Source organism: Pieris rapae, chromosome 6, assembly GCF_905147795.1.
Source record: "Pieris rapae chromosome 6, ilPieRapa1.1, whole genome shotgun sequence".
NCBI classification, from domain to species: Eukaryota; Metazoa; Arthropoda; class Insecta; order Lepidoptera; family Pieridae; genus Pieris; species Pieris rapae.
The window spans coordinates 2,336,117-2,360,456 of NC_059514.1; the positions used below are offsets into that span (position 1 = coordinate 2,336,117).

The 24,340-nt window shown below is 33.1% G+C and overlaps 1 protein-coding gene across 1 annotated transcript in view; it reads right to left on the bottom strand.

Moving 5' to 3' along the window:
• Nucleotides 1-1,934: 1,934 nt before the first annotated feature.
• The window catches only part of LOC110994329 (transcription factor Sox-5), a 102,723-nt gene continuing 80,317 nt past the window's right edge, over nucleotides 1,935-24,340 (bottom strand). Inside the window, exons 4-7 of the mRNA XM_022260903.2 lie at nucleotides 13,220-13,378; nucleotides 10,859-11,060; nucleotides 4,645-4,939; nucleotides 1,935-4,107 (exon numbers count right to left, since the gene is read on the bottom strand). Of these exons, the coding sequence (XP_022116595.1) occupies nucleotides 3,858-4,107; nucleotides 4,645-4,939; nucleotides 10,859-11,060; nucleotides 13,220-13,378 (906 nt within the window). The 3' untranslated portion in view covers nucleotides 1,935-3,857. The remainder of the gene's footprint in view (nucleotides 4,108-4,644; nucleotides 4,940-10,858; nucleotides 11,061-13,219; nucleotides 13,379-24,340) is intronic.

Sequence of the window (24,340 nt, forward strand, 5' to 3'; positions counted from 1 at the left end):
TTGTTGTGTTAAAAAAAACAAAATTGAAGTTGAGCTCTAGACGTCCCTCCTTTGGACTGGCTTCGTCTTTCTATTCTTTCTATAGAATACAATTTTCGTTTCGTTTCTATTTTAGGCGAACATTACATTTTTCAATGTAAAACCCGTTAGTGAATTATTTATGTACAATTAATGGCATTTGTACTTTTAATGTAAATTTTGTTAATGTGTTAATACCAAGACTCGATATTGTAATTATCGCATAATAATTTATTATTGTAGTAAAGTAATTTAGTTATTCATTAATTTAATTTTATGAATCTATAAAATTTTCAAATATCGATTTAAATATGTTTTAACTGATTGATGTGATATATTAAGTTTGAGTCCTACTTCAAGACGTATAAGGTTAAAATTACTTAACAAGTCAATTGTCAAAGTGACAGTTCAAACGAACAATATTCAAATATTTGTTTTTTTTCGATCGATGTTCGTGGTCCTGGAGCTAGACAAACCCACTTTTCAACAGGCGTGACCCAGTAACGCCAAATGAATTTGTATGAAAACGGTCACGTGTTTGTTCTGTGTGCTTTGTGTCATTTCCATACTAATTCATATAGCGTTAGTGGGTCATGCCTGTCGAAGAGTGGCTTTGTTTACAAGCTACAAGATTTGTTCCAAATACGCTTACATTTTGAGTAAAAAGTTATTGTTACATTTGTATGAAAACTATTTATTAGCTTAAATTTTTACACTTGTATTCTATGTATCCTAAATGAATATATGTTATTATGACAAAAGTGAACACATTTTTTGTTAAAAATATAATATAATTTTGTAGCTTTAACTTTGTAACCCTTTGCCAGGGACGTACATACTTATGTTATTAATTAACTAAATATTTTAAATTAAAAATTTTATGTTTTCGTTAGCATGTGTACATACGATTAACGTGTTTAAAAATCGTAGATATCTGTTATATAATATATATATTATGTTTACGGTTTCAGCGCCATCTACGATTTTCAATCGGTACTAATGTCAATACTTAATTGCATTTGTTACAGTGCCCCCTATAGGTATGAAATGCTGCAGTAGTTACAACAGTAAGTTTTATCAATAGATGTCGCTTTTCAGGAATTTTTACATGCACAATTAGTACTGTTAATACTCAAATTATCGGTTCACTAAATCTTTAATTTTGAGAATATTGTATAAATATTTTGTTGTAGATACAGGTAATTGTGGCCTATTTGTTATTAATATATTATTAATGTAAAGTTTAGTGTATAGTCCGTAGACGATATATTTTAAAACTAATATTATTAATTTTGTTGATCGTGTTTTGAACTTGCTTTAAACCAAATAGGATAACCGTATAGTATGGTATTCAGTTCGAAATATTTTATTATTATTAGAACATAAATGTATATTATGTTGACTTCCCGGTTGAGCATATATAGCGTAAATAGTGTATAGCTCAGAGGTGCGAGGTTCGAGTCCTGGCAAACAATAGTTATTGTATATTCAGTTACAGCTATTATGCCAATAATATTTTGCACTTTCTCAGTTTAGAATAGATTGTTTTTTGTGTGCAATTGTGTGTACAAATAAATTAAAAGTGACATTTGTCTGCCTCTTTGATGTGCAGACTATATAAAAGGATCCCTATATAATCATAATTTGTATGTATATTTTTGTAAATGTAGTGTATAACATTGTAACCATATCATGTATTCTTATAATGTGGTATTAATAAATATAATTGATATATTTTATTCTTTAAGTACATAAATTCCCTTAGTTTTTACTTAGAAGAGTTGCCTATAAGGATTACTCATTTGCCGTAATATGAGCGATTTGAAAATATGTTTTCAAAGAATGTAGTTTAAGTCTGTGACTATAATGATCAACTCTTAACTAAATTCATATTATTTATAAATAAAACAAGAAAATCATTTTAATATTTACTTTTTATTAAACTTTTGGGTTTTGGCACAATTCTTGAATAATGTGTCCTGGTTTATACCTACTAGGTATAAGGTACCTACGTACTACCTATAATACGATTTAGTGATAACGAAATCTCATAGAAATAATTTAGACAACATAAAATAACAAGACACGTAAGTACATAGGTTAAGTATAGAAATGGCAATAATAAATAGACCAGAATTAAAGTTATCTGGTTGACAATTGACAAAAATATCGCGTTATTTCAATTAGTACTCTGTGCTCTACTTGACAGGCATCGAACAATAGACATTGTTAAATCACCCACAGCTTATACAAAAAACTATTTTTGTGACACTCTTTTATCAAGCTACCACAGATGATTAACCAATTAAGCACTGTCCAATAGAAAACAAAGTATTGAATTATTTACAATACAATGAATTCCAACATAAAAATAAATAATTTAACGGCACTGCTAATTCTTACACATTTACTAAGAATACACACTACACTAAGATAAAACAGTAAGACACATACACAATAATTTACTTATCTTACACTAACACTTAACACAATTCGAATAATTTTACTGGCATATAATGAAGTACCATGAGACCAAGGCTATCACGGCGTTGAGACAAGAACGACGCAACATTCTTGCCTCAATGGCAACACCCAAGATTCATACCACCATACAAAACTATTAATTAAAAAATTAAATAACAGAATTCAGAAATGGCAATATACTGACTACAAGTCTATACAATGTTACTAGTTATTAAATATGTAGATATTATGCGTTACAGTTTAATACTACTTAAAACTATTAAATTGCACGATTCGATAAAGCGATTTCTTTTGCTATAGGTGTCTCACTGGGTTTTTGAAGTTACTGCGAACGGGCTTCCTTGGAGCGCATTTGTCGCTTGAATCGCAATCAAAGGCTCCACAGACTATGTATACCCTTTTATCTACCACACGTCCAAAAAGATTCTATTAGTCTGCCAAGTTTGATTGTTTGTTATGATATCACATCAACTCCAGTGACCCAAAGCCTTTATAAATTTTTAGCCTTTAGCGTTTTTCTGACAAATATCGTTTAATGGTAAAAATTTGTTCCCCCGTCGTCGGTGGGCAAACTTTCTTCATACAAATTGACAGGTTCGAATTGACCACCGTTTGTGTTAAACACTGGTAGTGAACATAACTGGATTTTGTGAGCGTAATAAGCCAATTGATTAAAGGAGAAAATGAAGAGAACAGTTCCAAAATTTGCTACTTAGTTACAAATTAGTTTAATTTTCATTTTAATACAAATGTATACGAGACAAAACTACTGAATATAATTCCTACCTATTACATTAAATTAGGCATACGTAGAGAGCTATTCTAAGGTATATGAGTATTATCTTTTTATTATGATCCATTGCTCTCACTGGTCTCAAAAATACGTGTTCAAAACACTTAAATTTTCAAGCATACCGCTTTAAATTTTTGGTTTGATACATTTCTAAGTCTAAATTCTATATGTATAACTAAAGGTTTTATACACATGGCAACATACTGACGCTAAGATAAGCCTGATTAAACTAATCCTTCAAACAATACTACAGTAAGTAATATCTACAAGCAAAATTATTTACAAGAGAAAAGTTAATTTTATGTACATTTTTTTCTTCTAAATAAGTGGTTTCGTTTGGCACATCTTTTGCCTCACACAGAGTTCATCAAGTCCTCGCTTAGCTCACTAATGGAATAATCTCATGGCAAGAGAGATCGCATTGCAACACTGGCTTCTAACGATGCACTGACAGTTGACAGTTGACGTAGCTGTCAACGTCGCCGGTGAAGCTTTACCAGGGATGAGGAGGGGGCATGGAGAGGGGCGCGGCGTGCGGGTAGGGCCAGCCGCGCGCCGTACCTCAATCCTCCTCTCTAGGTGAAAGTGGGGGGGAGAAACCGGGGTTCATGTAGTTACCGCCGTTGGGGGGTGGCGATGTGTTTGAGGGTCCAGGTGATGAGAGGGAGGGCAAAAAGCCCAGCTCACTCCCTCCGTCCCGACACCACAGCTGCCTCATCTCCTGTCGGCGCGTACGCATTAGATTCTTATATTCGGATATTCTCATTTTCTTGCCGTCGACGATGCATGTTCGTTTTGGTCGGGGCCGGTACCTGAAAGTTGATAAAAATTCCTTAGAACATGAAACGGAAAGTTATTTCTCTATATAAATATTCCCTACATGTTTATAATTTTTATTTCTTTTCCATAGTCATAAGCAGTTTCTATAAAAATATTTAATAACTCTTCGTAAAATATGCGTTGAATAAAATCACCTGTAAATTTAATAGTCTAATAGAGTTGTAATCTTATGAACGTAAATTTTAAAAATAAGGTTTAACACTGTATATCAGTTCAAAAATCAATGACGCACAGCGAAAGAAAACAACTGGAATTATACACCACTCACTAATGGTATCTCAACAATTAAAATATTTCGACATTATTTCACTTCGAATTTTTACGTTTTATTCCAAATCTCAAATATAACTTGAACTAAAGGCCAATACACAACATCTAGTAAATACAATTTTGATCCACAACTATTGACGTGCATGTTTGTAATGAGTAAAAATAATTGTTTTTTCTGATGCCTGATGTATTTATTTACTATTGCAATATACAATAAAGTAAATAATAAGAGTATTTACCGGTAATCAGGATGTTTTTCCATATGCTGTTTCGACAATCTCGACTGCTCTTCATAATAGGGCTGTTTCTCAGCATTAGACATAGCTTTCCACCTGGCGCCGAGTATTTTAGATATATTCGAGTTGTGCATGTCCGGACAGGCTTTAAGAATCTTACGGCGTTCATCTTTCGCCCAAACCATGAAAGCGTTCATTGGCCGCTTGATGTGAGGTTTCCCGGCTTCATCGCGTTTCGGTTGCCGTATCAACTTCGCCTTCTCTGCTTCTTCTGGAGGTGTTTGGCCCCATGAAGATGCTGAAATTTTAATCAGATACATATTAAAACCTACAAAGAACATTAAAGTCAAATGACGTGTTATAGAATCAAAGACGAGAGTGAATCTGCATTCGTAGTTAAAGATATTCAATGAATACTCTTGGCAGAGTGAATGGACAATTTCAAAAGCACTTGAGTGTTTAACTCCGTAAACAAAGCATACTTCAGAATAGACATTCATTCCTAATCTCCGTTTAATGATTGTTTTACAGCCGGCATTCATTGCTCTTTGTAATTTATAGCGTGGCTTAGCGAGCCTTCCGATTGAGTTCTATTCGTACGGACCGTCTTACAGATTAAGAAACTATATACGAAATGTACACGCAAGAATATGCTTTATCAGCAAGGGTTAAACATTAGAATTAGGTGCATCGAAATATAAAGAGAAAACAGATTACGCCAGCATTTTGTAAATATTTTGGAATGTTCTAATCTTAACTGTTTCCAGTCATATAATTTAATGCCGTGCATAGATGAAGTGAGAAACTCGCTTAAATTAATAGTTAATAGCCTTAGAAGTGCGTGTTTCACATTTTTCATTTTTACTTTTAGATATGTATCTGACACATGATAAGATTAATAAGTTATGACATGCTTCCATTGATTATATTTTTAAATATTGTTCCAAAATGGTATATGCATCTTCTAAGTCCTTGGTTTTCTGAACCTCCTTTAAAAAGTAAATTCCATGTGTAAATAGGGCCATGAACAACAATTGGACAGGAATTCACTCACGCCCGAACCCAATAATTAATCCACAATCTCGATCGATCTCCTATAGGTATACATCCCAATAACCAAACACTACGAAGATAATCCATTTTTGGCGAAGGATAGAATACATACAATCTCTTCGCTCTTTACACTCATATTTGATAATCACTACAAGCCAAATAAAGTAAATTAAACCGTTCAAATAATATTTAAACATACTTGTCTATTTTAAAACATATCAAATAGCTGTTTAATTATTTTAAAAACTGATGTTATTTAAAATCTTTAGATAGGATTAGGATACGATAGGATATTGGCACAGTTGAACTGTCATTATCATACAAAGGTCTATCTACATACACCGATCCGACCTACCATGGATAGCTTGTATCGACAGATGGCTATTAAAATTCTTCGATTGGTTATTGGCACATTTTTATCAATATTTGGTCAAAAATGGATTGAGATAGGTTTGACGGTCAGTCTCTAACATGAGAAAAGCCTAAAACGCTCCTCTGAGCTCTAGGAGTCCTGTCATACGACCAACGAGACTTTCCAAATACCGGCTTTATTTAACCGTGAATTTTCGCCATATTCATCTAAGACCGTTTGTCCAAGAGCAAAATTACCCTATCAATATAGAATTGCAGATTCCAAAAACATGTACAATCGCGCGGAAATGTCATACAACCCTGCTAAATATGTAGGTCACGCCTCGTCCGCTTAGCATTTCATTTGACGGATTCGTTACCAAGTGTCCTCACAATTAATAAGCTAACATTCAAAGTAATGCATTCCCTGTATTAATTTGACACGCTGTTAGATAATTTATTACATCCTACGATACGTGAATTCTGTATTTTCAGTACTGTTCCGCGCGTAATTTCTGCTATTTGACAATCTTCGCGAACGGTCAATTACATTTGTGGTATTTGACAGATGTGGAACAATGTTCGGGACGCCTACATGATTCGGTTGGTTATTCTTGTAAATAGGTGAGTGAGTTTTGTAATTAACGGGTTTCGGCTTTCCTGTGGGTACAAGTTATATCTCACAAATTTGTACGTCACAAATCTATAAAACGAAAACACGTAGAATAAATTTTTCGTTGTAGGCGACGCATTGGTATCATGTCGTTGGCTCCCAGAGGTTACAGAAAGGCCAGTGTAGGGCGTATTGGAGGAAAATAGAGGAAGCCTTTGACCAGAAATTAGCTAAATAAAGAATGAATTTTCTTTGATATTATATTAGGAGCGGAATCATCGAATTAGTAATTGTCTATGTGTTACAATTACTAATTAAACTGTTATAAATGTTATTACAAAACGGTTTCATTACTATTACTACGTTAAGTTGTAACTGTAGTTGATTTAAAAGCATGAATGTGTTTGACGTTTTCGAATATTTATCGTTAGTATTAATTAGTCAATTTAAATAGAATAAAAATTGGACATCCTAATTAATATGTCAGTTACATTTACAAAATGACAACTAATTAATTAGAAGAACATTCAAATTGGATAAAACGTGTTTGTTAAAAACAATTTTGTTTAATAATCGTAATTTGTTTAAATAACGAGTATATATTTTCTATATGAAATGAATTGGTAATTTTGTTTCTATAAAAATTTAAATTTGCCAAATAAACTTGTATACCTACCTATTTAGCTCTAGAATACGCTAGATGAGTCTGTGCGTGCGTGGTGGTGCGTTTTATTTAAACTAAATTATGTACCTACTGTTGTAAGTTGGACAATACAGTAAACCCCCTTATAACACGATATACGTATAAAGCATGTTCATATTACGCGATTTCAGACTAGGATATTCCCTCAAATAACGCGGTTTCTATCTATCTGACTATCTACTGTCAAATCCATAATGATTTGTTACGCACTTATTTCATTCATAATATAGTTCTTGTCTAATAGTCAATATATAGTTTAACGGGAAAAAAAACTTGAATCATTTATACATAACGCGTTAAACGACATCATACAAGCGGGTTATCCGAGGATACAACTCCTTTCCTATAAACTGTAGTATTACTGTATTTTAAACTGTGATCTAATGAATCATTAAAAAAGATTTCCACTTAAGTTCACGAGTGTACGGCAAGCGGAAATGTGCGTCTCAAACGCCATCTATTCCATATCATCGAAATTGTCTTATTCTAAAGGAAATCACGGCGCGGTGGACAATTTTGTAACCATCTTGGTTTGGGAGCGCGCCAACTATGTAAAATGTATTCTATTAATTTTATTCGTCGCATAATTTACGTACGATTATAAAAAGTGAATATACTTATATAAACAATTAAAGGTTTAAATTGTAGAAATCATTTGTTTATCTATTTTTATTATTATTACTATGTAGCTGTGTTAATTAAGTTTTTAAGTTTTATGTGACATTTGATAATATATGTCATGATTTAATGAATGAATCATAACTGAAAAGATTTCTGAGCTATTAAACGATATGTGTTTACGATGTGGAACCCACTGAACTATTTCCGAACCAATTCGACTTAGGGCCCTTCAAGAAAAGAGCGTACCAATTCTTAAAAGGCCGGCAACGCACTTGCGAGCCCTCTGGCATTGAGTGTACATGGGCAGCGGTATCACTTAACATCAGGTGAGCCTCCTTTGCTATTTGCCCTGTTTAATAAAAAATCCGATATGTAGAACATTTATATATATAATAACGCATGATTATTAATACGATATACGGACGATTTTTTAAAAATAATATTGCAACTATTTGCAATTCCGCACGTTAGAAATCGCAAAATCTAACAGGTCAACTAGTTTCGAACTTAAATTACACGTTAAGCTTATGTGCTTAAATTTAATTGATCTGTAATGTTTAAGCTGTATAATAAATCATATGAAGCCTTCAATTTGACCCGTTGTATCGAGAACTATTAATTTCTCAAAGTACTCATCTCAATAAAGTTACGAAACTTGCTTGAAACGTGTTTAACTAAGCTGACTTTACTTTTACTAAGCAGTAGCTATATATAGTCTATTTATATATAATCTAGGTATGACCAATAAAAATGCTTTAAAAACAATGTTAATAAAACATAAATCAGTACAAGTACAACCTATTTAGGTCTTAGCCTCAGATTTCTGAATCTATTTCATGATCATTTTTTTAAATCTAATAGGCAAGTAAGTGATCAGCCTCCAGTGCCTGACGCATGTGTCCTCACGATTTTTTTCTTGACCGTTCGAACAAATGTTAAATGCGCACATAGAAAGAAACTCCATTAGTGCACAGCCAGGGATCGAACCTACGACCTCAGGTATGAGAGTCGCACGCTGAAGCACTAGGCCAACACTGCTCAAACAATGTATTTAGCGTTATTATTAATTACAATACATAATTAAAACTGCCCCACAGATATGAGCGTCTAGTTTTCAATAAAATTTATTTACCTATAGAAAAAAATAGCGACAACACAATTTTGCTATTGTAATAATAATAAAGTGTACTTTAAATAATTGTACGAATTACAAAGGTCAATCATTAATTAATTATTATTGTGCGTGCAAAATATCTTTCTTAATTAAATCAATGATAAATGAATGAACAATTATTAAAAATTGCCTACGGCAGGTGCGGTCTTTTCATGGGATTAATATTTGGCAATTAGAAGCGGACATCAAAATGTTTTGGCGGCGACACGCGACATTTCAGTTTTCGCATTTCTGAATGGTTTTAACTACACTCGCGGCCTGTAAATTTAGACGGGTCATTATTTGTTTCTTTGATTAGGTGAAATTCGTTTGTAACCGCAGTGGAATATTTACGATTTCTGATTGTTTCATACACCTTTGGATGATGTAAAGAATTTCTTTTATATGATAAGGGGGCAAATAAACTTGCAAAGAGGCCATAAAAGGCAGCGGCCGCTGTCTATCATACCTATGTTAGCATATAGAATCTTTACAAATATAAACAGGTGTCCAAAATATTCAAACGTTTTTAGAAAAGATATAAAAAAATATTAATAGCTGGTATTATTAATTCAATGGTAGCCACAGATATCCACATATGTATCTGAATGATATATTACGAGATATTATATACATATTACGGACTTTCCTCCAATTTTCATGTTGTTCCCTTTGGAGTAGAGACTCATGGGCTGTGGGGGTGTACTTACAGTGGCACTAATTTAAGTATTTGAGTTGGCGCCTGGTAGTAGAGCCGGTGCATTCTTCGCTCAACAAATAAGTTTAGTGGGAAAACTAGCACCCAAACACTGCTACAAGGACCAATTTTTTTCTTCTTCTATTTATTACTTTAAATTATTATTATTATTACCTTAAGTAATACTATACACATAGACAATAGGTTACACTTGTATAAGTGTAACCTATTGTAGATGCATCTAGTGTGTTTGTTTTGTGTTTTATTTTTGACTTTGTTTTTTATTTTAAGGATGCTTCTGTTTGGTTTCCGAATAAATAAATAAGAGTAAATACTCCATATTTGTGTGACTAATTTATATTTCAACGTGTTTTACATTTATAATTTCGTCTGTAAATTACTGTTTTTAAATTATTAACAGTAAGTGTATTTATTTGTGCCGATTTCTTGTTTATTTCAGTGTTGCGTAACGTTTGGTAAATTTTGTGTTACTAATATTGATTCACAGAATGATAACATTAAATCTATCACATAGTATATTGTGGATTCATATCTGGGAATTGTAAATTTCTATTATAAGTTAAGGCTCCTGGAAACGTTTTTGTAATTTTGTAATTTTTTGTTTTTATTTATATTTGTAATTTTTATTTGTTTTTTTTATTAGGTACCATTAGGCTTCGTAACTTTGACGTTATATTGTAAAAGTGATGGAAGATAATTTGAAGAAGCTTTTCATACTAAAGTTCTTCTATTTCACAGTCTACCAAATGACCATACCATTCTTTAGAATGTTATCATTTTAACTTCAATTTAAATTTTGCAATTTAATCAGGATTGGTGGTTTATTGTTCGAACCTTTGCGGGCACCACTTAAACCTCGTATGGTGAAAGAAAACATCGACCCAACCAAGAAGTCGACGGAGTGTGTCCGGCACAAAACCGAGAAATTTGAGGCCCAGCCCTAAAAAAGTAAGCTATTTGATTCGCGAGTGCGTAGTAGACCTTCAACAATTATAAACTACTTACTATTGCACGCGGAATTGTATTCGTCGTCTTTCTTCATATACGAAGACTCATCCATGGGAGGGTATGGCATAAATCGAGGCATCATCATGGGCCCTGGAGAGGGAGATCGCTGCTTGCTCAGGTTTAGGGGTGCATCGGGGTCTGGAGGGGGAGACGACCTCATCTGGGGCATTTGAGTTGGCCAGGGGTTGGATGGGACAACCTGAAATGACGAAAATCTTATTAATTATGTATACATAGATTTTTACCTCTGGAGTTTCCTCCCTGGAGTCGAAAGCTTAGTTAAGTATCGGAAAGTATTAAAAAAAAAGCACCTCGTTATAAAAACCCAAAATAATATTTGTATATCCGGAATTCAAACCCATAAGAATATTTCAGACATGGTCCATGTAGATAATTATACAAATCCGCATTTTTCAGCGCTTGCGCACGCCCCGCCCACCATTCAACAAAGGCCAGAAATAATAGACTAATTTTGTAACATGAGTGTTAAGATTCCGTAATTATGTTTATTTAAGATCGCCTTTCGTACATTTAAAACACTAACGCGCATTTTAATTTATACAAACAACTGACTTTACATGCATCAATTAAATAATTTATCGCGTTTACAAAATTACATGAGTAAGGCAAAAGCTATATATTGTTTATAATTGGTATTATTAATACGTAAATTGGGCTATGTTCGGCGGCTTAAATGTTCGTTTAACAAAGTATATTACCATAGACAACTAGAATGTTAAAAGTTCATTATCAAAATTAAAAAAAAGAACACATTACATCATAAACATCAAAAGAATCGATCAACTTTTTACCGACGAATCTCTAATAATTATCTACAATAAAACATCTAACAATCAAACGGCCTCCTTGACAACGGTTTCATCAAAACGGAAATTGCGCCAATTAATTTGTATAAACATCAAATAAAAACGTCCATAGACAAGATTTGGATGACGGATCGTCTTCTCTCGATGCTAATTTTAATTTACATAACTTGACTTTCGAACTACTTTCAAAAATCGAACGAATGATGAACGTATCTATTATCTATGTAAGATAGTATTTATGTACTATAAATCTAAGCTTTCATTAAGATTCTAAATCTCATTGTTCAAAGCACTGAATGACATATGGTACAATCACAAATTACATTTAAGTATGATAATGAATTTTAAAGTCTGTGGAAATATGAGATCTATACTTCCATAGACGTTCTAGTCTGTTGAAGTATAGGTGTCTAAAAAAATTCGAAAGTTATATCGTATCTATCTAAAAAGGCCTGGAAATTACATTTATAATTTAAAAACCTACCTTAAATTAAAACCTTTACAGAACTATGTCATTTTAATTAATTAGCTGGACTTAACTCTCTTTTGACAGTAAGAACAACTTGACAGAAATAGATGAATTTAGAGACACCTATTTTATTAAATAAGGTGCATACTCTATGCTCGTCTATGCCTAGTCACTGTCCAGAGACAAAACGAATTTCTACTTGATAAAGTTGAAAATTATACTGCTATATACAATTTCCAAAGTTAGGTAACATAATCAATATTGTGATTCAATAATTCTAGTTAACATTGAAATGATTAAGCACTGTTGATTTAAGATCTCAACCTTACATTAATCTAATACATAATAATTTATACATTTAAACCATTAAATATACGAAATTACTCAATTTAATTAAGACTGTGATTCTAGACACCGGATGTTATCCAACATACAGGTATGGATGGTTTAAATTATAAAGTAATTAATTGATTGCCAAACAGTTTTATCTAACGCATCTTAAGAGTGTTTTGTAATAAATGTGTAACAAATCTTATGCAAATATATATATAGGAGCACGCAAAGTTGTGTCTTACTAAAAATACGTTTATTATTATGAAACATAAGATATACAGGTATCACTTATTCCACGTCATTAAATTTGAACCTGTAGGCATCACTCATTGGCAAAGAAGACAGATGTAGGCCGGGAGAAAAAGCCGGCGTAAAAAACTCTCGGTACTTTTAAAATAGCAAATCATCAAAATAACACTTGTTTTAAAACAAATATAGCAAATTTATTAGAAGTAGCCTGCCCAGCCTTTTATCAACTAGATAATAGCTAACTTTATAGTAAGCCCTTTTACACAGCTTTTTTTTAATACTTTTCTTAAATTTATCAAAAGGCAGAGATAAAAGAGCCTCTAGGATGTTATAAAAGAAGATTATCCCTTTTCCCAAAAATAATTACTTACTTTATCTATCGAAGACACATAGTCCAATTGAATCACAAACCGAATACGTTTTTGACAACCGGGAGTCACATAAGCATTGTAAAACGTTTTTTATTGCTAAATTACTTACGTTAGAGTGGGGCTGTTGCGGTCTCATTTGCTCCAACAGTGGTAGTAGCCCCAGAGGGGGCGCAGGGTACAGGTGTCCCCGCCGCACCATCTCTTGACGACGAAGGTGTTCTTGCTGCAGCCTCTGCAACTCCATCTCAGCAGATACGTTGCCCACGTTCTGGAATAGTTATAAAATTAGAATTTGGTGTAGGTTCCTCAGGTGTGAGGGTAATGGTACCACTTCGTGGCGTCAACTTTGAGTTCGTAGGATCGAGTTTGGTGGATACAATTAATATAAATCCTCGGAGTAGTAAGGTTGCTCCGTAAAGCCTGCAAAATGCGAATGCAACTTCTGAGTTTCAAGAATTAGGCTGGCTTAGTTAGCCAGGTAATTAGAAAGCGGAAGGGGAGACCCTTAGACCGGTGGGAAGATGATCTGAAAAGATCAGCTATCAAAAACTGGCACTCCATAGCACAGGATCATAATAGGCATCTTTGGAGGAGGCCTTTACCCAAACCGGGGTTCATGTTAATTCAAAAATAAATAATATATATAGATATTACTGACATAATCTAAACTAACGTACTAACAAAATCAATTTACTTTTAGTTACTGTAATATAACAACTACCAACCATTGTTAAACAGGAAATAAAAAGGCTTTTTATTATTATTAATTAGCAAGGTCTTTACGCACTACGGGCTAAATGAATACACTACAAATATAGTAGGTAGCAAAAACCTTGAAAAATAATATCCAAGAGTCTTAAGCCCTAATATTGCGACAAATAAAAGATCTCCCCACAAACATTGCCGTCGTACAATCAATTACCACAGACGCATAAATAAGCGGCAAACAAAAGGACCCATTTGTTAAGTGAATTTGCTTTAGATCGTTCGTGAAATCTTTCTGCGGGAAATTTGTCCTTACGATATATTGTCGCGACAAAAAGGTCGCAAATCAGCCGAGAACTCCGTCAATCCGAGCTCACATAAAACGAGTTTCAAAAGGTAATTAATTTGTGTAGGGTTTTGTACTAAACCCTATACAAATTAAAAAAAAAGTTTTAGAACATAAGATCATCAAGGTATCACTTATTACACGTCATTAAATTTGAACCTGTAGGCATCCCCACTCATCGGCAAAGAAGACAGATGGTGTAGACCGAGAGAGAACGCCGGCTTAAAAAACTCTTTTTACTCTTTTAAATAAGCAAATCATCAAACATTAGAGTACTGTATTATAATGCATTGTTGGTATTTGGCAAGCGCTTCTAATGCCATGTTATGCAATACAAAATGATGGAACTATCATATAACTTTTTAAATAATCCTGCATAATCCAGCGCACTTCTTCAATACTAAGTCAGTGAAATATTTTATTGAAGCAAGAATAAAAATTCGAAACCCGAACTGTCTATTTCATAGACTTATTATTTACATATGTTAAAATGAGGACAATGTAATACTTATGAACAAATATAGAAAGGATAAACAGGTGTGAAAATTAGATGACGTACCACACACCCGGGCTAAATTATTTATAACAATAATAAAATCAATTTTAAAACAATATTTTTTTTTCATAATTTCCAGACTAAAAACTCAATTGTGGTAACCCTATTCAACAGTTGTGACGAATACCACAATATACATTTTATCAGCTCTTCATTAAGACAGTATTGAATTGTTAATGGTTGTACAGCAAGACATTATAAGGTGATGACGCGAAATTGCATTGAAATGTATTTCCGGACGACGTCTTAATATTGTATTAAAATATTCCACGAATGCCATTCCACGCCCGTTCACAATCGGTAATGTCTCAATTTTCGTGAATTTATTTTATTACATACAACCTTATTAACGTGTTAAAAATATTGAGGTGTCGATGTACATATTTCATTATGGTCAGTGCATTATTCGTATATAGAGTTTGAAAATTGATACGCACAAGGCGGCTCAATATTTTCGGATTATGTATTACGGAGCAAATGACTCCATACTACCATACGTAGAAGAGAACTGACTAAGACTGTGACAATCGCAGTCTAAAACAATGCCTTTCAAATGCAGATCCATCCAAATACAGTAAAGCAAGAAAAGTGATAAATATTGCGGTTATTAATTCAAGTAGAATGTCGATAGATGTCCCTTGTGAGGCCCCGCATGTAATCGACCAAGTTTTTCCATCCGCCAGACAAATTGCTGTCATAACTGAACGGATTAAACTTTTTATTAAAAACAACAAACCGAGCATAATGTATCGGTGTAATCGAGGGACAGATGTTCCCAAACACGATTTATCTAATGCAAAAAGACTTTAATTTAATAGGACATCCTAACAGCTATAATTCAGACGTTTTGCGGCCGGGTTTATGGCATTGAACGTAAGTATAAAAATTTGATAGAGGTGACCAGCTGAGCGCAAATTTATCGTAAAATAAACAGTAATCACACAAAACAACACGCATTTCATAGCTGAAGATTATTTTTATAAATCCTAGGATGTCCTAGGATTTATAAAAATAATCTCATTGATGATCACAATGATCTCATTGCCCATCTGAAAGAATATTTCTAAGGTTTTCGACAACGTGGAAGAGAAAGTACTTTATCAATCTTAATAGAACTAAATGATCTTGTTACGGGGTCAATAGTGATTTGGCATTATGTTGATCAATAATGTGCGATGATATAAATAACTGAGCCGTACCATCTGTCAATACAACCTTGGCTTCTAACTAGTATTAATGCGAAAGTCTGCTATTTGTTGTGATATCGTTAGATTCAAAGGCATATAAATGTGAAGAACATAATTTTATTTATTTATTTATTCACACTTCGTTGCAAAGAAACACAAATGACACAATACATAAAAATTATAAGGGATGCCACGGGCGGCCTTTTCGCTAACAAGCGATCTCTTCCAGGGAACCCTAGTAAGAAAAGAAAAAAAAAGATTATGAGTGCAAGAAGTGCGAGAAGTGAAAAAAAAATATATATATATATATATATATATATATCTATAGAATCTATAGAACCATAATGGATTTGGCAATTTTATTTAGAGAACTATTTTTGAATCTTTAAGCTACGATTTGTAATGAATCGCGATAGATTTTTTTATCTATTTTTAGTCTAATCACAGAACACTGGAAATTTCCAAATTATTAATGAAATAGACGTCACATTGACGTAGAATCTGGGATGAAGTCATAATATTTACTGTCGTTCGTAGATCTGTCCTCGTTTTCAGATGCATTATTTTGGATAACAATCTGGATATATTACTCATTTTGATTGAGTGTTTTAGTTTCCATTGAATTTTCATATTATAAAGATTATTTATTAGTTACAACGGTCGTTTATTAAAAGTTTGAGCTATTTAGTAGTTTAAATATATTATTCGTTATACAAATAATAAGTAAGGTATACCGAATACAAAGTTAAAAAAGATGCTTCCTATCCTTAAATTAGTTGCTATTAACGAGAAAACTAAATTTTGTTACTTAGTTGGATCGTTATATTTATTATTTTTAATCGACATACAGATAAAGATTATTTAATTATTTACTGAGTACTGATGTGAGAGTAGCATAAAAACAACTAAGTACATAATTCCGTTAATCTCAGAAATATAACCAATTTTCTGTTGATAATTAACTATTGAATTAACAAAACTGTATACGTAGAAATATATTAAGACAACAAGAAACCTATAACGAAAATTCTCATTTATTAAGTAACGTATAAATAATTAAAATGTTACATTAACTAAAAACAAATTCGACATAAGGTACCCTTGGCATCAAGTGGCACAGGAGTGTTGATAATTTAAATAATGCATAATAAAAAGGGCAGACAATTGGTCCCTTGTCGGGAAGTACAAAGGCCCACAAACTGCGCGGAGATGACATATCAAAACGAATCGCTAATGTGATGTTCTGCGGGGCTAGTACGAGCAAGGGGTTAACGAAATATATGGCGTAACGATAACGTTAGAACTTTTTAATTGCTGTGAACTATTACTATCATCGAGAGCTCGATATATTCGGTAGTGAACCAAGTACTAGTAAAAAAAATGAAAGTGTAATATTTTTTTTTGTAACATATATGTATACCACAATCGTGTTGTAGAATAAAGAGATTGAAACTTATACTTTACACAGAGCAGTTTATAAGATGATAAACTTTAATATTATTTATTAAAATTTAATATACTATTGATTTCTAAAAATTCTTTCAATAATGTATAGATAAGGATGCCGATACGTCAATGCCACAAGTAGGTATCTATACAATATGCCGTGGATTTAATACATTAATAAATTTTGTATGTGAAGTAAACGTTATTATAGGTGATAATACGAAATTCGGCCAACTGCGTTACTTAAATAAACTCTTAAAATAAAACTTGCGTGGCGCATCAATCTGAAATGTTAAATACGACTCTAACACAATAGAAGTAAGATCGTTCGTCTACGGATCGTTAAAGCTTTACTATTAACGGAATAGCTTTCGTTATTTCGTCTTAATGTCGTACTCACTCGTCTTGAAGATTTAGTAATTCATTTAATTTAGGTGTGAAATAGTAGGTAAAAAATTTAACTATATTATAAGCATCGATGTTCTTTGATTAATATTAAAAATAAATATGAGTGTCAACTCAAAAGAAAAACTTAAAAAATAAAATAAATCAGTGGCGCTACAACCTCTTTTAGGTCTTGGCCTTTTAATCTGCTTCATGATCATTTTTAAATCTAATAGGCAGGTAGGTGATCAGCCTCCAGTGCCTGACACACGTCGTCGATTTTTTGGATCTAAGACATGTCGGTATCCTTCACCGTTCGAGCAAATGTTAAATACATAAACATAGAAAAAAACTCTATTGGTGCACAGCCGGGGATCGAACCAACGACCTCAGGTATGAGATAAAAAAAAAATTCAACATTAATAAATGCCATAAATCGCGTGGCGTATAAAAGAAGCCTTGGAACGTTAGTATATGACCGTAATTAACAGCACTTTAGAAATATTCTGAATGTATCAACATAAAAACAATGGACAACTTTATTCCATTTTGTCATAAAATGCATTTAATATCCAGACCAGATTGCACAATAATCTGAATTAATTATTACATTGCAATAACATGACTTGTTTTTATCAGTTGCCCGATCTATCCGCCGATAGTGTTGACGACCTAGCAAATGCTCAGTTTTGATTTCGCTCAAGATATATAGCATTAGTTAAATCTTTATGAATTTCAAAATAAGTCAGACTGATTAATTAGGATATTGATATGTTTAGCGCAATAATTATCGAAGGTGTCATTTTAATTGAGTAAATAAATTATTAGGTGGTCATGCCGTCACATTAAGCTGTTGGACAATATAAGTTCATTAAAGCTTTTAACATAATTGCAGCTTAAAAGACGTATATATGTTTAAAGAACTTTATTTCTCGTTACAAAAAAATATTTACATGAGAAACTTAATATTAATATGTTTATACCAGCATACACGTCGCCATTAGCCGTTTCAATTTTAGTCAACAGTGTTCACTCCAGCATGCATCTTTACTGCCTTTTTGAATTTGTCAAACACATCAATTTTGCAAATTTAAGAATACGTATTTCTTTTTACTTCCGATTGAGAGCAGTGTTGGCCTAATGGCTTCAGCGTGCGACTCTCATACCTGAGGTCGTAGGGTCGATCCTCGGCTGTGCACCAATGTACATTCTTTCTATGTGCGCATGTAACATTTGCTCGAACGATAGAGGACGTGTGTCAGGCACTGTGGGCTGATCACCTACTTTAGACTATTAGATTTAAAAATGATCATTGATGAAGATGAAACAGATTCAGAAATCTGAGGCCAAGAGCTAAAGAGGTTGTAGCGCCACTGATTTATTTTATTTTATTTACTTCCGATTGCAATTACAATTCTTTATCTTATCCATCTGTATTAACTCGCCAATAAGCCGACAAGAGCGCACACAAACATTTTGACAACTACCAATTAAACTGTCAGATTGGTCGTGCAACATGTCGCTCGACGAGTCGACATCGGGATCTCACCGGGAGACCTTATCTTGTAGATCCGCTTATTGTGAGGGGTGAATCGCGATTTTTAATGGTGTACTGATGTTATCGCATCGGTGGAGCGGTGATGATGCATTTTGCGGCATTATAATGGCCTCCCCGGGTTTGCAATAGTATGATTATAGATTGCAACTCTGCATCTCTGATTATGATTGTCATGTTTATATAATCTAATAAGTATATCTTAATTTAAATGTTTGATTAAAACTTGTTATACTGAAGATAACAACAAAACGTATAATTTTTCATTTGTTGTTATTTGATTTCTTTTCGCCTGAGTATATAAATAATTAAATTAGCGTCGAAATGTAACTTGCAAGTCTAGTAAGCAAAGAGCTACCAAACAAAAAATGACAGCGATGCAAAAATCTATCGAACAAAGAGAAGAGAAAGAAATTACATTCCCGACAAATACAACAAAGCAAAAGTGATAAAAAGAAATAGGCTGCCAACGCATCATTTCTTACTTTCACACACAATTAGGAGAACCTAGAGAAGATCGTGATTGGGAAGAAGGGAGGCCAATCGCGTAGTAAAAGAAGGGCAGGATAGATATAGAAGAAAATTATTCGCGCCAGATCTAACTGTACCAACTGACCACGATACTCAGACATGAGACAGCCAGAGTGACAGAGAGAGAAAGAAATACGACTCCAATAGATCATGGAGTACGCGACCTAATGCAATATCTAATATTCGTTTGATAAAGCTCGTTAGCACGTGTCTGACAGTCGTTCGAAAACAACAATTCGCTAATTTGAAGTAACCGCGCCGTCAGGGGCTATTTACTTATTTCCTTCAATAAAAATAACCCCTCAGAGTTTTGTCTTTTTGAGTGTTCCCCGATTGTTTGCACACCCAATTACGGGGGTTCGCTGCTAATCACGTTGCTTTTTTAACCCAGGAAATGTGACTTGCGATGTTAATTTTGCAGGCAATACTTGTATATCAAACAATTAGTAATTTTGACGTGTGAAAACAAATTACGGGAGATAAAGATTAAAGCTTTTATAACGAAAATTCGAATTCTGTCTAATATCTGTGGTTAATAAATAACTTTATAATGATTAGATTTATTATAGTTATAATGAAGTCGTTTCAAGCATTTAATTTCTACAAACTTTGACCTTGTTGCCATGGCAACGCCATGTACATATCATAATTATTACGTAACTTGCATTTCCCATATGCTTTTATCGTCTTATTTTCCCTTGTCTCTCCGTTTCCAGATAGATTAGGTGTCCATTAGCGACAAAGGACAGGTGTTGTGCTAGTGTGCGCTAAGCTTTATTAATCTTTTGCGGTTCGCACTTTTGTGGCCGCCATCGACGTTAGCTGAAGCTTTGTTTAAGAAGCTTTTCATAGTATTTATTAATGTTCATATGCTCTGTACATAGGTGCTTATGTAATTATATTAAACCTTAACAATCAGACCTAGACGCTGAGTAATGTAGCCATGTGCAAATGGAAATCATTTTTCTCCGTATTTTTCCTTTGCGTAACAATATGGAACCATGATCAAAATAAAGTGCCCAACTATGTATCACCTGATAAGTAGGCTCATTCAGTTCTAGAAGCCGAAACATTTATAAAATACAAAAAAAAAAAGTGGTGAAAAGGGGCGGAAACCGACTTAAAAACCATAATACAAATAATTGTATGGTTTTTAAAGAAAATAAAGATAGAGAAGATAAAGAAGAGAAATAAAGATAAAGAAGCTTATTAAAGAACTATGTTGTCTTATGTTAAATATATGATAAATACAATTTCATTGCTTTACAGGATAAGCAAAAAATTCTGGAAGGGACTATTAAAATATAAAACACATAGAGTGTATATAATACATAGTAAAAAGTCATACTGAGCCAAATAGAATATCATTGTATTATCAATTACCTTATTATATTCAAATATAAATCAATTTTCTATTTAACAATCATTACTTAACACGAATAATTTTACGAGCGATAAAAAAATATCTTCTCGCTCCGGTGTTCATTAGGGCAAAGTTTATTATAATTAAAAAGAATCAGTGGCCGGTTAAAAATGATGTAAATTATGGTCTGAATAATATAATGACTCTTCAACCTCCATCACCCACAATACGTTATCTTGGGGCTGAATTGCAACGTAGAACAGCCGCAGTAATTTTTCATTATTATATATTTGATATTTTGTAACTAAGTTTTATTTAGATTTGTTCGTGTTAATTAATTTCGTACAGTTTTTTTTACGGATTGTTTATGTAATATTCTTAATGATCTCAGCGGACGTAATTTTGCGTTAATTAAGAGATATTCGCCGAAACTGAAGCATATTTTGAGGATAAAGACATTAGACAAACACAGACTAGGATACGTAGTAGTGATGTTAATACCATAAATTGAACGAAATGTCACTGTCATGTATAAATTCTCTAGACTCTAGAGTCTATGTGCCTCTTGTGTCCACGCGCTAAACAAAGTTAGTACCTATGTTTAATCATTCAGGAAATTAGAGTAAAAGTTATAATGGTAACGATAATCTATGAGTATTTGTCACACAATTAATATTTCTTTGATATAGAATTATGTGCATGTATATTTTCATTACGTCGATGTATTTACAGCGTCTTACTGTGAATACTGAAAATATCTAGTTAGCATATACATGCAACATTTAAAAGAGTAGATTGTACAGAACTGAATTTCCTCTCGAAAGCTTCACAACGACGAATAAAATTAAAACAAATAAACATCGTATCTCTGCAAAGCTTTCGCTATTATTTCCGCCGTCTAACGGAAAACAAAAATAAACACAAGTAGTAGGAATAAAAGAAAACCTGAAGTGGGAAGAGCAGCCAAGAACAGGGTGGGGATTGGGGTGTCCCCCTTTAGCGATCCCTCGGAGTTTTTGGCTCTTTTGTCTGTGCAACTCGATACTTTATTTAGTTTTGTGACATTCAAGTTTTAAGTAAATTAACAGTTTTCACAGTTTACGCGCGCTGACATTCGAATTTTGAATTTTAACCTTCTATTGTAGGTATACCAGTTTTCTAAAATTCTCTTACCCGTATGAAAAGAAAATTCGTTTATTTTGGAACATAAGATCATCATGGTATCACTTATGCTGATACTTATGTATGTAGGAGTAATCATGTGCAAGTTGGCACGCACAGGCGGACTCTAGTCTTTCATAAGCCGATAGGATAGAGCTCAGAGGTAGGATGAACTATACCTGCACTGCGATAAAGGACTTATTTATATAATAAAAAAATAATCTTCCTACGCCTCAGATTTCTGTATCTGTTTTGTGATCATCATTCTGTGTTATCTTAGCCAACGATTGTAAATCATATTCGTTCACGAACTGATAAAATGTATTGTTAAGTTTACATTAATGCTATAAATATAACGATAATAGTTTTAATATAACGGAGATGGGTGCCATTATGATTTAAGATCAGATTCTTGCCCGTTTGCCCCCTGCTCCATAAGAAAACAAAAAATTTCACCAAATTGATTTATTAAGTCTTGCTAATAGGTAAGCCTGGCGTGGTAAAGATAAATTCTACTCCACGACATAATTATATAATGAAAATTAAATCGTTTCTAGACGTAGCTACCTTGTATACCTTTATGAAACTATCGGATTTTGTCCACCGCGTTGTCGACTACAAAGAAAGTTTACTTATTTCGTGAATGTAGACTTCAATTTTCCAACAGCTTATTAAAAATGCAGAAATATGTAACAGATTCGTTGAAATCGCGCCTACAAACCACGCATCCACAAAAGCGCACAATCTCAAGTAGACTTGCATCGTTACTTTGCTTTCCTTTTGCCCGGGTATCATTCCTTTTGCCCGGGCATTCTATCCGCCTGTTACCCGGTTAGCTTGAGTCTTCTCCAATTATTTCCGGTTACTTTTAATTTTTCAGCCCGCATCTCTTCGAGTGGAAGTAAGTCGTTTCGTTAGTTTCTGGAGATTTTTCGTTTGTGAATATTTGGATATAGCTTTTTGATGGTCGCTATGATATATATAACATGAAATATCACACATCACATTATAGTGTTGTAAATATGTATATAATAAATTCACATATTTATTTATTTATGCTTTATTACAAAACATACACATAACAAAAATAAAAGAAATAGGTTACAAAAGTTACAAGGCAACGAGCGGCCTTATCGCTTACAAACGATTTCTTCCAGGCAACCCAAATATGAAAAAAAAAACACCATCAGAGGGTAGAGTACAATTAATGCAAAATAATAAACAAAAAACACAAAAAACTCAAATTAACACGTTACTATAATAATAAATAAATATATCAAAATGTTAACTAAGAATAATAAATATATAAGCAGAGCTAATTACGAATTATTTAAGTTATATGGCCTCACTATAATATATTACTTTGTTAAACGTATTGAATAATTTTTGTAGTTTTTTTCTGAAGCTTGAAAGTTGTCAGGGCTACTTTAAGTTTTATTATCTAAAACGTCTATAGAAAATTTTCTTACCCATTATTATCAATCATCATATTGTTTTAATAAACAAGCATCATTGATTGATACATATCAATACGGTGACGCACAGACGTATCAATCGGCAAGTTGTATTAAAAGCCTGTAGATATATTACCTCTATTAATATTATTAACTTACGCTTCATTCGCCTAAACAAATATCAGTGGAAATTATCGAATCCGTTTGAAGATGTGTCTAGACTTAGCGTTGTAGTGTTGAGCGAAAGATATAGAAAAAGTGTTTATAAGTACCATTTTATTTGGGTAGAAATGAGGGTAGGCCTCTATTCAATTATCATGGATACTAAAATATTATATTGATATATGACAGTGTTGACCTAGTAGTTTCAGCATGCGACTCTCATCTCTGAGATCGTAGGTTCGTGCCCCGGCACTAATGGACTTTTTTTCTATGCGCGCATTTTCACTTGAAGGAAAACATTATGAGAAAACTGCCTATAATGATGACGTGTTTCAGGTACTGGAGGCTACACAATATTATCACGTACTTGCCTATTAGAT